At 40.0% G+C, this 18,034-nt stretch overlaps 2 protein-coding genes across 4 annotated transcripts; both read right to left on the minus strand.

The window, feature by feature from the left end:
* Positions 1 to 7,406: 7,406 nt before the first annotated feature.
* LOC100646592 lies at positions 7,407 to 10,264 on the minus strand. The gene is made up of 4 exons (XM_012312703.3): positions 10,129 to 10,264; positions 9,456 to 9,615; positions 9,129 to 9,330; positions 7,407 to 8,002 (listed from the first exon to the last, which is right to left on the minus strand). The coding sequence occupies exons 1-4, from the start codon at positions 10,130 to 10,132 to the stop codon at positions 7,790 to 7,792; spliced, it is 579 nt and encodes a 192-aa protein (XP_012168093.1). The 5' UTR covers positions 10,133 to 10,264; the 3' UTR covers positions 7,407 to 7,789.
* Positions 10,265 to 11,114: 850 nt separating this feature from the next.
* On the minus strand, positions 11,115 to 18,019 carry LOC100646473. Of its 3 annotated transcripts, XM_048409796.1 has the most exons (5): positions 17,319 to 18,019; positions 16,816 to 16,941; positions 16,038 to 16,386; positions 15,178 to 15,503; positions 11,115 to 11,200 (listed from the first exon to the last, which is right to left on the minus strand). In XM_048409796.1, coding segments are annotated over exons 1-5 (939 nt in total). In that variant the 5' UTR covers positions 17,456 to 18,019; the 3' UTR covers positions 11,115 to 11,199. The 3 variants fall into 3 exon arrangements, with proteins under 3 accessions (XP_048265753.1, XP_048265752.1, XP_003398115.3); XM_048409795.1 differs by lacking the exon at positions 11,115 to 11,200 and having other exon boundaries at positions 13,905 to 15,503; positions 16,816 to 17,424; positions 17,529 to 18,019; XM_003398067.4 differs by lacking the exon at positions 11,115 to 11,200 and having other exon boundaries at positions 13,905 to 15,503.
* Between the last annotated feature and the right edge of the window lie 15 nt (positions 18,020 to 18,034).

Genomic DNA, 18,034 nt, shown 5'->3' on the forward strand with positions numbered 1-18,034 from the left:
GTAACAGTGGACCGTGGGGGAAAAGCGACTCGAAGATTTAACCAGTTAGCTGTCGCGACCTGTTTGAAAAGCGTGTACCTAAAATGTGTGGCAAAAAGTAAGCGACGACAGAGAGCATACTCGTCAAACGCAGAGTATTGCGTGGTTGTCAAAACGTGGAATTAAGTTGTAACGAAAGGACCGTTGTATTTTTTAATTTTATTAACCACAGCGCTCGTTGTAACGCTAAATATTGCCATTTGTACGTGACGAGTATACTCGTCAGAAGCAGCTAACTGGTTAAACAAGAAACGGAACATAGAATTCGTAAAGCGGAGAGATAGTGAGAAACAACGAGCTATCGTTGGGTCGTTTGCAAATCGACATGTTCGTCGTGAAATTGATATTATTATCCGGTTGATTATCGTAGAATTTGTTTATCTTCTCTTCTTCGGTAATATCTTGCCATTCGTCGAGTAGCTTCGCGATCGTTTCCACGAACATCTTGCCTTGCTTGTCATACTCTGGTATAGTTCTTACGTGCTAAATTTCACTTGAAATTGGACGTTTCGAAGTTCGTACATTTCCGCGACGTCCACGAGGCAAAATATCTTCAGCGAACACACGAAAATTCTATTTATGACGTGACTAATAGCGACGCGTTGATGCATCGAATATTTCTATTGTAAATAATTCTATTGTAAATCTTCCTAAGATTAAATACACGCGAATCGTCCAATGTTTTCGACGATTGACACTTTATACGACAAAATGTAACACTTAATGACGTGCGATCAATTTAAGCTCGCGAGGAACGAACGACCAACCGTACGTATTTCTTAATTTATGAACCGTTTCATGCTCGATATACAATGTACATTTTATTTCGTATCGTACGATTCTATTCAATATGCAAATATTTAACACGCCGATCGCTGTTAACATAAAGGGCACCCGTCCAAAAAATTCGGTCTCCTTCTCGCTTGTTAATTTAATACGCGACTTACCCAGCCCGTTAAAAGTCACTCTTCGCCTCAATGACATAATCTGATCTTATCTGCAATTCCGATTCGTACATGCATCGGTATTAACATTTTTAAATCCGCGCATCGATAAACGTATCTCTTTGAACATTAGCGATGCATGCTTCTTAAACGAAAAACTTCCTCCTCTTCCTTCTTCTCCTCCTCCTCCTCCTCCTTGTTCCTCCTGTTTATCAGACTCGCAAGATTTATCCGGAGTATTCGAAAACCGTGGACTTCTGGTCTTGCAACTCTTTACTATAATTGCATTAACGCGAAGAATCCTTCATCCTTTCTTCCGGTGAAGGGTTCAAACGTCGAATACCAAGAATGCATCGTAAATATTCAGAACGTTCAGAGCTGGCAAGATTATTCGCGTGTCAGAGATTTATCCGCGGTATTAAATGCCGTTCCTTCGGCTCGCTACCATGTGCAACGGTGCAACGTTATTTTAAGATCTTAAGATATCGACATACATCTTTATCGGTGCTGCAACATTTTCATCCGAAACTCGATGCAAATTCAATCTTCCGCGCTAAATATCCATTGTTCCTTCGTTATACAGAGTGTCTCTGCCATTGGGATGGTTCTCCGTGGAAAAATAAGCGGAAAACGCAGAATAACAATTTTCTTTTCACACGTACGAAATTATTATTTGATTGGAAACTCATTGGACTACAATCGCGCGCGAATCTTCTATCTTTACGAATATAATTTAGAAAAGCGGATCTTCGATCGAATGTTTTGTATATTTTTGGACATTCTGTGCATTTTTCCATGTTCCTCGTAAACGCAGACTATTCGTCATATTGGTCGTTTTCCTTGCATTCGATTTTTATTCCTCGTTTCGTCTGCGATCAACGTTTACGAACAAGATGTACCGATCGTTAAACGCAAAAACTTTGTTCTATATTTTCTATCGATTTCTCCATGAAAAGTTACTATTCCGCTTGTACCACCTGACTACAGAGACACCTTGTATATAGAAATGTCGCACGTTGCTCGTTGGACAGAAAGAGTTCAGGCTAATTAAAAGATAAATTTTAAAGTAATACCGGCGGATGGATAATTTACAATGATCGGTTTAATATCGGTGTACCAATGTTTGGCCAGACATTTTGGAACATCAACTTGTAAGACCGGTTATTTTGAGTAAATCGGTAGCTGTCGTTACTTTTTGTAACGATTTAGCTACAAGCTACTTTGGACGTGTTTCTTATGATAATTTATGTGAATCATGTTTGCCGAGCATTCGTTTTCAATTAATTTCCTTTCAATTTTGCCTACAAAGACCAAAAGTTTTTCCGTGCTCGTTGTTGTTCTACAATATCTTCGAAGTAACACTTGACGACGATTTAAAAACACCGATGAAAAATACCAGTTTACGTGCTACAAGATTACAAGATTCTCCGCAACTTTTGAATTCCACGTAGTTTACCTTTCTGAAATACAATTTTTACTTGCTATCCATTGCGCGTTAAATATAAATATACCAACGAATGTTTACGTAATTTATTTTATCCCTAACTAGGCGATAAATGTAATTTATAAATAAAAATCCGATGGGCTATAATTTAAACGTGCAGAAATCTATACAACACGAGTAATATGCAAAAACGTATGAAATGTTTAAACAGCGCGCAAGATATCTACATCTTGTAATACATAATACTTGAAATTACCATTCAAGTTCTGCTTCTTCAAGGTACGTTCGTAAAAATATACATAATCTGCTTACGCGTATGCAATATTACAAAATACGAGTTACACGCGTTACGAAATAGGAAGACTATGCCTGCAAGGATTAAAGGGTAGTTAGGTCGGGTGGTATAAGACAGCGTGCATTGCTTTCGGCGTTCGTAGGACATTTTCCCCTTTGGAGCAGCAACCTTTTCCACAAAATGGTCCCCGGTTAATGACCACGATCGCCTTTGGGGCGCTCGCGATCACCGCTCGATTTCGCGTTTCGCCGTGCAACGCGCCATTATCATCGCGTATCATCTCTCGCCGTGGCGAGAGTTCGGTCCACGCGAGAATTATCGACGCTCGTTGATGCGCTCCTCTGCAGTAAATAACAGTTTTTATGCGGTTTTTATCCCCTACCGTTTCCCCCCGCGGTCGGAGATTTATTTGAAAAATTTCTGTTCGTAAAATAAAAGCCAAGGCAAGTGAAACAAAAAGGGCAGCAAGGGGGAAAAAAGAGGTTCAAACCGTCTTTCGTTTTACCCGCTGGCTGGTTAGCTACTCTGCGAGATGGCCGTGGATCGCGTTATGCAAAAGTCAGGTCGTTTCGCCTGAGCTTAGTCCTCCTCTTTTTTCCCAATTTCCCACGAGATTGCGGAAGAATATCGTGCGTTCGATCGAGTCCCTTGGAAGGTACAGTTTCCCACGGAATAAACCGTTTTCCTGGCGAGGTTGAAGAGAAGAGGATAAAGTGACAAGAAAGTTGAAGCTCCTGCGCGATTGCTCGACGTTTCGCCATACTAAATATTCAACGTGGCAATGATTTTTATACGCGAATAAATCGTACGATAGCGCAAATATCTTCCTTACCTATTCTAAAATTCCGAAATTCTATCCATTTATGTTACATCGTATCGATAAAAGGGATATGTTAAAGAAAGGCGAAAGAGCATCGAGCGAACCTACAACGAATACGATATACATAAATTCGATGAAAAATAACGAATCGACGAATAACAAAGGAAATTTCATTGGTCGCTGATTATTCGAACAAACTTTTATCCGGTGCAGAGGCACGCATAACTGCGGTACTTTGGCCGTAGGTACCCCCTTGCAGCCGGCTACGTGGCGGAATGCGTTGGTGAATACGCTGGGTGGGTGATTTTTGCAGGGCCGTATCGGATCCTTCTCCCCTATCTTTCCGGCTGAAATATTCGCCGACGATCGCAGGACTCTCGACCGACTCACCATGGTTAATATATTTCTTGCACGACGAACGCCGTCCACGACGATCGATGAAATTTATTCACCGGCAAGCGCAAGAAATATAACTCAATTTCTAATTGCTTGCGCGGTCCGAACCAGGGAGGGTTCGGTGACCGTCGCGATTAATATATTCCGTTCTTGACCGCAAGAAGGGCTTTCTTGTCCCGATCACGTGGTCCTCCGGAGTACCAAAGGGTTTTCGTTCGTGTATAGAAAGCTTATTCGTCGGTGGATGTTGATTCGAGCTTGATAAGTATCAATGGAACGTATTACGTGGGATATATTGGGCTGTAACGTACGATGGATGGAAAAAGCCTACGTTTTCTTAAGCCACGTAGCCTTCGTTTTCGATGAAGCGCGTTTTTATCACATTTTATATGCACATCTCATTTTTACGCTATCAAACGCTTGTAATCGTATGAAATATTAAACTGTAGGAAATTTCATATACCTGAATTTCGTTGATCGGTATGCAATTGCTGTAGCAAACACGACGACGTGGAAATGCCTTTTGTAGCTACTGCTTGCAGCTATTTTTTCGTATATTCCATCAGTTTCCTTCGTACGCAAGTAACAGTGAAACAGGACAATTTTACGTTACATTTCCATGTTTCTGGCTCGTATAAAGCGTCTCTCGCAAGCTTCCATCTAACGAGCCTCGATCAGACACGTTAAATCTCGCGCTATTGTCGATTATCGGTTAGGACGATGAAGGAGGAGTTCGCGATTACGTGTAGTCGAAACTTCGTTCTATTCGCCGTCGTGGCTAATCTGAATTTTCGTAATTTTTGTATAATTGTTGGAAATGAAAATTGTTGGAAATATCTTGGAATTCGAGAAACATGTTACGCAGCTAGGGTCCGCGGGTTTGCCAAGCCCGTGTAGTTTACCAGGTAACTACCCCTTGCGGGTTCATCATTATTACCCTTTCCCTTATTATTATTATCATTTGTTCATCTAGCGACGAAACACGCACGCGTCTATCAATACGCGATCGTTACGGTGGAAGATAATTTTTTCCAAGAATTTGTCTGTCAGCGAGTAAACGACAAACACTTTGCGAGCAGAATGTTTACACTGACTGGTAGAGAATATTTTAGATCCTACACATGTATGTACATTTCGCTGATTTGCACGTATGGCGAAGGCAGCAGAAGAATTGTTTATAATTCCAGTTGCATAAATATCAGAAACGCTGTGTCATGTTTGATATTGATATTACTGGTACGCTAGGAACCCTCGTCGGTCTTTTTCATATTTACGCGGACATAACTCTGATGTATAAGAATCTCCACTTAACGTAGATCCTTCGAAGAATGGTGTCTTGACTGGTTTTCTCACATAATCGATTTACTTCAGAGAAAGAGAAAGAGAGAGAGAGGAGGAAGGATCGTTAAAATCATACGACTTTGCCTTGGCCGTTGTTGAAGGATCTAAGAACGTTTCAACCGTTTCATTACGCTTCAAGGGAAAAAGAGATGGTGTTTCCTTTTTACGTTTTTAGCGGAACCTGAATAGTCTTATAATCGCCGTACAATTATACGCGGTGAAATATTTCTCGCTAAAGATAGTGGAAAATAAAAGTGTCGAGCAAAGAGAGCGCTATAAAAGTGTTCGTATATAGTACGAGCTGCTTTTGATTACTTTGACCCTCTGTGTCTCGACGGTGGTTTTAAACCTGCACTAAAATCAACTAAATACGCTAGAAACCCGTTTAAGATCTATATAGTACCAGATTCTTCGCTCTTCCGGGCTATTATAAAATGATAGCAGCTTTCAGAAGCATTCATTTTTATTTCACGTATTCCTTCGTTTACTTATCCCCAAATATGGAACAGCTAAAAGGAGACAATACGACTTGTTATTAAGATATTTTTCCAGACGGAGGCTCGTCTAAGAAAATTTGACGATTTCTAAAGTATGTTCGCTTTGCCACCTAACTCAACACTAAGCTTACCACTTAATCAGGACAAATGACCGATTTCAAAATTTAATGTAAAATTGTAGCTTCGTTGTCGCTTCCTTCGTTCGTCCAACTTTAGGTAAATTTTTCTATTAACGAAAGTTGAGAAACTGATTAATCGGACAATATAAGAATTTACCTAAAGTTGGACGAACGAAACAAATAGCAACGAATGTGCGATCTTAAATTAAACTTTAAAACCATTTGACCGAACCTGGTAATATTGCTGCTATGACTATTCTACACGTTCATTTTCAAGCTGTGCAGATACATATAGAGAAGCTACGAGCTTCTTCGTCGCAAACGTTTCCATTATAACGTTAGGAGGACTGAAGTTAAACGAGCATGAACGTGTAGCTCTATCGATCGCGCGATCGAATGATCCAGAAACTCGAGTACCATGGTTCGTACGCTCCTGTTCTTCCGAAAAGGTGCTCGAGGGCCTCTCGTTACGTTACGTTGTTCGACAAGAAAATTTGCCTGCGAGGTTGAACCGCGCGTATCGCGCGCGTACGTGTTCACATATAAAACTCGTATAGACACGAGGATGCATACGTACGGCCGGCACGACGGCCACACGTTGATTTATCGGTCGACATTTTTTCAGGCGATTTTTATTACGTTTTGATCCTTTCGCGCATACATTTTAACCTTCAGCTACCACAGGACGGTTCTGTGAGCGAGCGCGTGACACTCGAATCGCCCGGTAAAATCTCCGCTATCCTCTTTGCTTTTTTCCCACAAGTCCCGGCTTCGTCGGCTTCCAGCCGTAAACCCGTGCTTACCGCGATAATTTACACGAGCCGCGAAATCGTTTAATAAGACGATATTAATCGGTGGATCGCTTAATTTCAAGCTCGAGATGTCTCATTCAGCACGGGAACGTATTATTGCGTGTCCTCGACACGCAATGGCACACGATGGCCTTGATGCTGGATCTTGTCGCTTTCGACAAATTGCCACCAGCGAGTTCGCTTCTTTTCCATTAGTCAACCGTGGACGTGCAGCGGGGCTCATGAAGGTATCTCGACGACTCGTATAAATTTTTCTGCACGCGTTCTGTACTGTTTGAAATTTTATTGATGCCGCGTTACGAGACATGATGGCTATCGTTATGTTGTATTGATGAAATTTTCAATCGATCTGAAAACACGCGTACGGTAATTAGGAGGTGTATTTATCGTAAACGTATGTACGTTATCGACGTTCTGTGTGAATAATTTTTCTGAAATATGCGCCTCGTAATAACGCTCGTACGAGCCAAAGTATACGCGAAAGTTGCTGTCGATAAGAAGATTTAGAACAAGTTAATGACGATAAGCTGCGAGATTATTAAGGAAGTTTATGGTTTCAGGTTGTTATCGTTCTGTCTTTTCGTATTTCAGCGTGTTGCAAACGTTACGCGGTACGAGTTGAAGGATAACTATCTTCTCACGCGTTGCGTTCGTGACGGTAAAGAAATCTGCAGAAAAGCAACGTGCACAAGTTGCATCGACGATATGACACACATACATATAATTGTTACATATATGTACAAATTACAATATAATTTAACATAATTATTATAAATTAGTTACAAACACGATAAGAAGAACATGCGAGGCAATGCTCTTCTGTTACATTAAATAATAGAAAGAGAAGCATAAAGACATACTTTTTTTTAAATCGAATAGAAAAGGATACGTATGCGTAATTTTAATGTTTCGAATATAACAAATCTTCCACGAAATGTTCAATTTGAAACAGTTCCTTTTCTTTTCCCCAATCGCTTTCATCGATCACTCAATTTCAATCTTTCGAAAATGTTATTGCAAAATTATTATACATATATTATTTCCTATAAAAGTTAAGTCAGATAAAGGTAGGCTCTTCTTCGTCAGTGAATTTCTCTGGCGACCGCGTCGATTATCCTCTGAAAAGTGGCACTGTCCAAACCGCAGAATGATTTATCTCGCGGCAAGATGGACAACGCTCTACGCTTCCGTCGACGTAAAATATCGTCGAACTCGTCGTCTATCGTTGGCGGATTTACCTTGGCGTAATAAAGCGCCGCAAAGCCGCTATAGATGAGAAGAGCTGCGGTGGCAAGCTGTTAAAGAGCGCATTCATTTAGTTGCGTTATTTTCAATGTTAAATCGTTCTCTTTTTGTGTTTTATATCTCTCGAGATGTTTCGTATTTTATACTCGTTCTACGTTCTACTATACGATACAAAATGCATTACTATACAACGAACGAAAAAGCGAATTGCACCAAGTTCTTCGGAGGTGGAAGGTCGAAACCAACGTTACGCGACTAGTACTTTCAATCTCATTCTTTTCTTTTTCTTTTCTACGAAAGTTAGCGTTGGTAGAAATATTCGATAACAACTGCAAACGAATCGGTCGAATATCCGAATTTCGAGCAGCGCCAAGTGTATTTTCAAAGAGGTGCCAGAGTAGCAAAATGATAAATGAAATTACAACAAAGTAATGGAATTTTCGTATCGTGGATTTTACAAACCTTCCACCGTCGCGTTAATTGTGTCTCTTACGAACATTAGTACTCTCTTGATTAATAGAGCGGCTCGGTAAGAGCAAATTTTTAATTACAAAATGCAGAAAGTCTCCTTAGCTCTGTACAATTAATTAAAATCCGGTAATTTAATTTCCAGCGTTGTAAATTTAATCGTAACGGTTTTCAACAGTTTCGCGCGTGGAAATGGAGCATTACAGTTACACGTTAACAATCGCCGACGAGCGTTAAATGCTCTGAAAAATTTCGACAAACGCCATATTTGGTACGAATATTTTTAACATACCTACATATTCTATCACGGCTCTCCTAGTTGATACGGCTAATCTCGATCGAATTCGTGACGCGAATGAGCGCGGAATGCGAAGAACGCGCGCAACTCCATATAAACGTACATTGTACAGTAATGCGTTTCATACGGTCGACTCGAAAATGCTTTTGCCATTGCATCTAATTGCTGTTAACAGTTTCTAGGAATTTCCGTATTCAATTGAAATTCTATCACTTCGAGTAAAATACCGAAAAAATGATATGTCTTTGATATGATTTCTCGTCCCGACGTTATCATAAAGTTTCCCTTTGAAACGTTCAAAGTTTCTTAGCAAATGTGACGAATCATGTGTCGTAATACCTATGGCCTATACGATTTAATAAGAATTATACTATACCTATACAATTTAATAAGAATTGATCGAAACTTACTTGAAACACGGCCCAGAATTTATAACTACCCTCGTTTATCAGAAAATCATAGTAACCGCCCCAATAATCAGATTTTCCATTCCCCATGGCTTTCATAGCCTGTTCCTCGTCTTTCATATGATCGTCGTGATGATCATCGTGGTCATCCTTATACATGGACCCGTGGTCCTCGTGGTAACCGCGCCGATACATCCTTGGATGTCTAATCGAAAGTCAGAGAAAACAAACGTTTATTAACCTCGCTCCAACGCTTCGAATTTAATCGATTGAATATCAATTATATAGAGGACTAATTTCACAAAAATAATTCTTCCATGTAAAGGAAACCTGTATGCCTGTACAGCAGTGCCGAGCGTCGAAGCATCTTCGTATTTCTTGGTCTCCGGAAGTGTTTCGATTTCGTCTAAAGTCGATTCACTCATTGAGGCATGGGAAACGCAAACAAGAAGCAGAAGACAGTGATAGACTAAATTTGTTTGTACTCTGTCTGAAATATACAACAAGATTTTTCTTAGAACAGCAACAAGGTTACTATCTTCATCGCACCTGTATCATTTACATAAAATCTGTACATCTACGGTTCGTACGTTTAACAAACTACCGTACGACATATCACGCAGTTACTGCTTCAACTGTTTAGAACAGCGATAAAAGCGTTACTACAGATTTCTACGTTGATTATACTCTGCGTGAAATCTGTACATCTACGCGTTAAATATCACAGATCGCTGTACTATAGTGACTCTCATCGTTGCCGTTTTACGCTTCTCAACAGCCATAGATTATTATTAGATTATTGCTACACGTTAATTTTCGCACTTGCTCGTAGAATTTCTACAGCCACAGTTCACATCAGAATCCGTTATATTATTATGCTTCACACCGTGACCGTTTTGCGATTGAACAGCGATCAATTATTACTGAAAATTCCTACATCGATCCTCGACACTTTAGCGATTTACATGGAATCTGTGCATCTATTATATCCAACGATATCTACCCATAATTGTACTGTTCGATGGCAGCAGATTCTTCAAGGGACCCTCGTTGCTCGAAGAACGACACGTCCTGTTCCTCTCATCCGTGAACACGTGTCTCTATATACACTTCTTCGTCACTCTATCTTTGTCGATTCATGGAAACGACAATGACTCACCACTGGCCGATTCCTCGATACGAACGTTCATTCCTCGTGGACGATGGTCGCGAGTTCATCGATCTCCAAACACATAGAACGTGCGTACACGTTTTCAGATGTTTGCCCCGTGGTTTCAGAGGCGAGTGTCACACGACGAGAACCTCGGCCGAGGAACCGTCGTTGATAAACTCCAAGGAACGACTGAACGATTCGTGGGTCCAGTTCAAACATACTCTGTTCGGTTACCGGTAACTGTATCACCAGGAACGTTAAGCAAATCCAACGTGCAGCGCTAAAAGCCCTAATTGTTACAACTCTCGCGTACGTCGTCGCGTCGTCTAGGAGCATTTCAGACGTAAATTCGGTTATAGATGATTGATCATTTCGGACGACCGTATTATCGCGTCTCCGTATTTGATTTTTTAATCAGACTGTTCGACTTTTCCATGGGGCTGTTACGATTTAGTGCGATTAAGTCGGTTGAGCTTCGTTTTGCTTGGATCTGGTGCGCAGTGAAAGATCTATTTGCACGTCGATTTTCTTCTTCTGGTGTCTAAACGGTGATCGGTTAAATTTGGACCTAATAAAGTTTCTATTGTTCTAGGCGTAGACACGCGACGAGATTGCAAATACTATTTTTTAAGATTACCTTGCGCAATTTACTATTGTTTATGTCATTTTCTTTGACACGAAGCTATGGAACGTAAGTAGCCTGTTTCTTTTTTGGAAGTTAGGTATAGCTGTTCAACTTACGTAATGAAACTAAGAAATTGGTAAAAAGCGGAGCCAGTCGATCGGTTTAACTCCCCAGATATATTGGCTCGTATATCAGCTCGTTATATTTTTTTTATCAATCGGTGAATTGTCTTGTAAATCGATGCTCCAGTTCTTCTTCTTCTTCTTTTTTTTTGTATTACAGCAACGATGTAGTTTTCTAAGAGAAATAAACATTGTTATATAATAAATATCTTCCTCAAATGTCGTTTCAAGACACGTGAATTTATAAATAAAAATGTATGGATGTGTATGTATAGGAGAGATCAATTGTAAAGTGGAGTAGGTATATTAATCGGTGCAGTCAAATATTTAAAATACATAAGAAATATCAGTGTGCACGATGAAGCAGTCATTTTTTCGCGTCACATATAATTAAGTGATCAAACTGGTGCTTTGGATCTAGAAAAATATGAATTTAACGGGTTCTTCCGATTTCGATACATTTACGCATAGATGTAAAATGGAGTTCAATATACAGGGTGTACCGCGTAACGCGATTCACTATTTTTCTGCAACTTGTGGATGTAAGAAAACAGATTTCGAACTATATTTTAAGGGCTCCGAACGTAGTACAAGATATAGAGAAGATATTCCAAAAATACTATGTCTTCGTAGCGAAACCGAGGTCGTCGTGGCTAACATAAATAGGATCACACGTCTTTTTTTCACCTGGTTCGAGAATCAAAAAGCATATCACGTGATACTTTTATTAACTAATTTTACTGTGGTGCAAATATTTCACTCGTCGTTACATTCCAGAATTATTCACATTTCGGATAAAGAGAATTACTACAACGTGTAGAATTGTAACATCCAGCCAGCTCTAACAGCTCGTTCAGGCTACTGCAAAAGATTTGACCGACATTAGAATAAAGCGTACAGTAAATTTACAAATCTACGAACATTTATCTGTAAAATATCTTGCGAATGGCAGAAGAACGGTGAGTCGCGTTACGCGGAACACCCTGTACACCCAATTACAAGCGTTATAATTATAAGTAAACAAAAGTTCGACAAGGCAAACATTTGCAAAGTAGAAAGTCGGGCGTAAGCGTTAACAGATAGTTCGAACTGATTTCTTGAACAATTATTTCCTTCTTAATCGACGTAACGTATAAATGTTACAAGCAATGTTGGTTATAAGAGTATGACAAACAAAAGAAAATAGCATAATACACAAACGTTGTTACATAATTGTATAATATCACTTAAAGTCTCTTTACATAATCCCTTTTATAATGTCACTATTGAGATAAAACCTGAAGAATCTATCTAACTGCTATAGACCAACGCGACGTATCAAAAAGCTGCTCCTCTTAAATCTTCGTCGAAAGAAGAAGATCGTCAGATACAAAGGTAGTCGTCCGCTGTAAATGCTCTGTCTCCGAGCAAATATATTTCTCTCGGGTGTGGCAGAATTTTAGCGAAAAACATTGAATATCGCTCATCTATGCAAAAGCATGGCAGCGATCGTCCGAGCGATATCGTCGTTGTTTCAGTCAATTTGAGCCTTTAGCTGTTTTCTACCATAATCAGTATTTAACCGCGAAAGGTGCGACCGGTAAATCGACGGAAAGTTTCTTTGAGAAGGATGGAATTTTTGATGCTGCCGACAGAACGCGACCGTGACAGGTATCTAGGCAAAGGAAGCACCAAGTTCGGGTCAGTTAGCCGAGGTACATCCTTCTACTGTATTAGGTCAGGCGATTAGCAAGTTCTTAAACAAGTCCCGTTGAAACAATACTCTAAACCGGCGATAATTGCGGCAAATGTTTTTGCTTGATGCTGGTTCAGTTAGAATGGGGCGTGGTGCTCGACTTTGTCGAACCATCCAACGAGTTTGCATTCGTCCAAACGAGCGAAGGATGTTTTTTGTTTCGTTGCTGGACAACCCTGCGCGTGTCGGGAGAGAAACTGGCGTTCCGATCTCTTTTCCTCGATTAATACGAAAGAATGCACGTAGATGAAGAATCGGAAGATCCAGCGGGCCACGTTTCGGAAGAATCTAGGTATTCGAAAATCCTGAAATTCCGAGAACAGTAAATATGATAAATATCGCTCAACCTAAAGAACCGTTCGGTAAAGAGTTAATTAGAATAATTCATCGATATATCGAAAGATTTGATCAGAATTCACTCGCAGCATTCAACCGATATTATTCTTGATGGATGTTCACGGAACGATAACTTGGATAATAACCGTTGGTCGATGAAGTTCCACCAACGAATTGTACAAATCAATTATTTTATATCGATTACTATATCGTTGAGAATTTCTATATTTGAAAAATCGTCAAATTTCCTGCCATTGCCAGTAACCTGCAGCTTTATATCGTCGAATTCCCGATTCCTCATTGTACAAGAGGCAGCAGGAGAAAGAAACTCCAGATAAGATCGATAAATGTTCACTTTCCATGAAGCGCGTCGAAATTTTACATTTTTCCCTGTGAAACGTGAGAAAGAGAATCGCCGACATGACAGAGTGTTCTCGCTCTACATATAAAACGCAGCGCAAGTACACGCGAAGTCTGCGAAATGCGTGATACGAAAGGGAACTTTGTATTCTCTGTACGCGATGAAATAAGGGAATCATACGTGGAAAGAAAGCAGGGATAAGAGTTGGTCGAAATGGCGTAATTGGTCAATCGGAATGCGAGACCATCGGAATTCTCGTATCGTTTCCAGTAATTCTTTCCATTCCACCGATACTGACAAATTCCGGCTTGTTATCCCGCCAAAAACCTGCGCCACCGCTCGTGGCGCGATCGTAAGAAACAGTCATATCCGACCACGCTTGTTCCTTGGGAATTTAGGGACCAAGTGCGTGGCAAATGTCCATACGATGATATTTATTCCATGTTATTCGAGCAATCGAGAAAATTTATTTTCCAGCCTGTTTCTATTAATCGTTAATACAGTTAATGTTATAACGACATCCGCTATACGTATATAATTAGACACTTTCACGAAAACATTTACAGAGATATCCTAACTATTTAACAACGAATACATCCGAATGTATTAAATCTCATTTGTCACCTACGTTTATTCGTTATTCGGAAATATATCTATATTTTTCGGTATTAGACCAACGCTATCGTTTTACGAACTCTCGATGGATTCGGTCGGATGGATCGCTGGGAGGAAATTCCTTGGTGAATGTGAAATTTTCTTTGTAGATTTTTATTGCGTTTACGGACCATTTCTTCGAACTGAGATGGTACGACGATTTGTCGAATGCGCGTTGCCAACTCTTGATTTTAACGTACCCAGAAATCGCAAATTGCCAAATTATCTATAACGTTATATCTATGCTAATGAACAGAGTTCTGCATAACTTGTAAATAAATAGTCTATTAGAAGCGCTTCTCGATATTTACAAGACTTGACTATAAAATAATATTTACACGTACACGCACAAAATCACTGCTCGTACCGTAGAGTAACTCTAAATCAATGTATTACGGTCTAAGCTCTACGAAAGGTCTACGTTATGCTATTGTTTACTGTCATTTTATAAATAAAAAATATGTATCATCGCCTGTTCAAGAACGATTCTTGACCCAATTAATTCTCTATTAACAAACGATCTATGTGACAGAGAGCACGAGTACTTGCAGTCTTTCGTTCATCGGACGGAAGGTAAATATATAAATAAATCACTATTATACGAAACTCTTTCTTTGCTCTTTTGGTGTATACTCACTTTTGACTCTCACTCTACTTTCACCTAATCGATTAATACGTAGATGTATAACGACATGTAACAACGATGTACAACAAATAGCCACTGTATATCCTTAGCAAACCGATAAAATACTTAACTATATACTTATCGACTATATACTAACAACATCAACTTAATTGCTATCTCAACACTCTAAATCGATCCTCGATCCGCAGACGATCGATACAAATATTCTAAGAAATCTTTCCATACTTGTCGACGAAGTTCTCGACACTCCGCAGCGTTTCTCCCGCAAAATCCCACCAACTAAAATCACTGTACGATCTTGTATGCGCCACAGCATCCGCTAGATGCGCAGGGAACGTGATCTTGTGTCTGGCGATGCTCTTCAACACCAGAGCCGCGATGTAGATGATAAAATAAATGCTGAAGTACAGTGGAACGTACCAAAGCTTCTTGCCTACGTAGTAATACGAATACGGCCTCTTGTTCAATCTTTGATCGTTCATTTCTGGTGGCATTGTGTGGTGCTCGTGGTATTCAGGAATGTGATCGTAGATCACCTCGTGATGGAAGTCGTGATGCTGGCCATAAGAGTCGTCGTCGTCGTTGTCGTTGTCGTTGAAGGGAGGATGATCCAAATGGCCGGAATACTTGATCGGTTTCGGTGCTGCGTCATTGTCGTAAGACGTGTCGGGCGGATTGTCGGAGTAGTCGGAGGAGTCATGGTCGTGGGACGCGAAGTAGGAATCCGGTTTGTAGGAATCTGGTGGCTGAAAACGATGATTTACGTGAGCTTCGGCGACGCGACGCGGTGCGACTGCTTCGCTGGAATTGAAGTTGGGATATCGGGAAGTTGTAGGGTCGAAGCTTATGTACGATGGAATTTAGGAAACGGTGTTCTTCTCCCCGGTGAATTTTTCATCCTTGGTATTGATATACCTGATAACTTATTAATCATTGATCGATGAAACGAAAATTTCATCATAATTTTGTAGTCGTGCGAGATTCCGCTACAACGTACATATACATATATAGAGGAAAATTGTTAGTTAAAAATGTTTGGAAAAAATTGCAGTGATATATGTATAGATCGTAATTATAATAATTATTCAACGAGGACGAATTCGATACGAAGAGCTATTCCATTAAAGGCGATCGTTGACTATCGATTAATTTATCATTTACTCAACTATAGATCAATATAGCTTCGTAAAAGGAAATAGTGGATACGTAGGTTCTTTCAGAAGTAAGCTTTTCTTCATTACTAAAAGGAAAGTGGGATGATGTTTTGATATTCAAAGTACCTTGTCGCTTATCTCAGAATCTGCGTAATCGTCCATGGACATTGGCTTGGAGATCGGTTTGTCACTGAGGTAATCCGGCGGCTTTGAAATCGGCTTACTGCTCGGGTAATCCAGCGGCTTATAGTCGTAGCTCTCTGAAAACGTTGGATTAGAAAATTCAAACATACCCGAAGACGATGGACCGGTCGGTGGGCCATTCGGGCCGCTCGAAGGTTTCGAGCTATCCTCCGTGTCTTTCGATGGTTCCTTCTTGGATTTGTAGTTAAGCAGCGGTGCTGGATGGTATCTATCCTGAATCTGTTTCTTTGCGTTCAATTGTGCTATTAATTCGTGGTCCAACGTCGAGTATCTATAAATCAGAAAGCGTAGAAAGGGTGTTTTGAAGAAAAATATGGAACAATGTGGAAAAAGCGCGAAGAAGAGCCATTAAGAAGTTACGGAACGTACTCGAGAAACAATTTATATTTGACTTCAAACGCTCCAGTTCGCCAGCAATTTATTTAAAAATTCAGCTCTTTAGTCAAATTATTTTGCGAATATGATTTTCGTCTCAAGCTTCCATTTTATTATTCAAAAATAAATATAAAGTTCAATCTTTGTGCACTGTTCCTAAATTCGTTTTCTTTTTTGGAATTTAAACACGAATCTGTGAATTTTCTTCGAGTATAAATTCTGTACTAAACTTAAACTTTATTAATATCGGAGCGTTTAAACAGATTCAAATCTTCAAATGTTTCTCCTTTCCAAATTTGTGCAATCTTCAAATTCTCTCTCACACCTTCTACCAGGGGAATAGTCGATCGCTTCGCCGTTCCTCAGATTCTGGATTTTCGGTGAAATATAAACCGGTGACATAGTGATCGCGATGTTCTTGATACTCCTACCTTCCGCTTCCGTTCCATTTCTTCGTTGCGTAGAAACAAACAAAAATACGATATTAGTCTGATACTCTACTTTTACGTAGAATCACGCGATACGAAACATTTATTTATATAAACCGAAAAAAAAAGGAGAAGAGAAACGTATAAACTCAAACGTTTACTCATTTTCCAATTCATCCCTGGATCACGAACATTCATACATTTATGGGAAATTCTAATATACAAAAATGATAATATACAAAATGGTCATGATACATAGAGATATCTAAAATATCCAAAGCAAAGTACTTGTTGGACAAAACTTCGGAGAGCGAAACAAATTTCTACGATTAAACGCGTGCTCGCGAGAAACACGAACTTGCGTAGAAATTCACCGGTCTACCGATCGATGTGATCTAACCTGACGATCCACGGATCGTTGTCTGCTTGCGGTTCTTCTTGACCATTCCTCGACACTTTCGCATATGACGTCACTTGGGGCAAGACCGAGACGATCGACAGACTCGCTAAAAACAGCGAGATAAATGCGCGTATCATCTTCCACGATATTCAAAGATGAATGATCGAGCAACTCGGTTTGCCAGTCTTCTATATAGACTCGTAACTGTACCTCACCAACCACTTGTTGCTAATTTATTGTCCAACTCCATTTTCACCTGCCGTCGCTACTTAACACCACTTATAATTTTTTCCCCTCTCTGTCCAAAGACATTCATGCTAATCTGAAAACAGAAATTAAACTCCATTATCAGACGTACTTTTCCTGCTTCTTTTCTTCTTTTTCTTTTGTCTTTGTTGCGTTTTTGGCCAATTTTGGCGATTGTTGGCGATTTTGGCCAATGGAGTGGGATTCGATTCGACGGGACAAAATATTTTCTAGGCGTATCGATGGTGTTAATTGGACGGAACGAGGCTCGACAAAACCCTTCTAATCTGTTTGGCAAATTATAACACACCGTTACGAGATGATCGAGATCGATGAATTGCGACCAGGAAGGAAATCAACTATCGTCGATCCGCCCTTGACCGGAAAACGATCGTTCAGACGTGGAAGTTCATTGATCGAGTGAAGTTACGAGTAGTTGTGAATTGCGCATGTTTATACATTTATGGGAT

Source organism: Bombus terrestris, chromosome 10 (assembly GCF_910591885.1).
Source record: "Bombus terrestris chromosome 10, iyBomTerr1.2, whole genome shotgun sequence".
NCBI lineage: Eukaryota > Metazoa > Arthropoda > Insecta > Hymenoptera > Apidae > Bombus > Bombus terrestris.

Bases quoted from the DNA above. Each gene is read 5' to 3' on its own strand.
- LOC100646592 (XM_012312703.3), bottom strand. The intron at 9,331-9,455 runs GTTTCCTTTACA...ACTTTCGATTAG, and splicing joins ACTGCTGTACAGGCATACAG to ACATCCAAGGATGTATCGGC. The intron at 8,003-9,128 runs GTAAGTTTCGAT...GCTCTTTAACAG, and splicing joins AATTCTGGGCCGTGTTTCAA to CTTGCCACCGCAGCTCTTCT.
- LOC100646473 (XM_003398067.4), bottom strand. From the start codon at position 17,455: ATGATACGCGCATTTATCTCGCTGTTTTTAGCGAGTCTGTCGATCGTC. The intron at 16,942-17,318 runs GTTAGATCACAT...TACGCAACGAAG, and splicing joins AACGATCCGTGGATCGTCAG to AAATGGAACGGAAGCGGAAG. The intron at 16,387-16,815 runs GTGTGAGAGAGA...TCTGATTTATAG, and splicing joins GACTATTCCCCTGGTAGAAG to ATACTCGACGTTGGACCACG.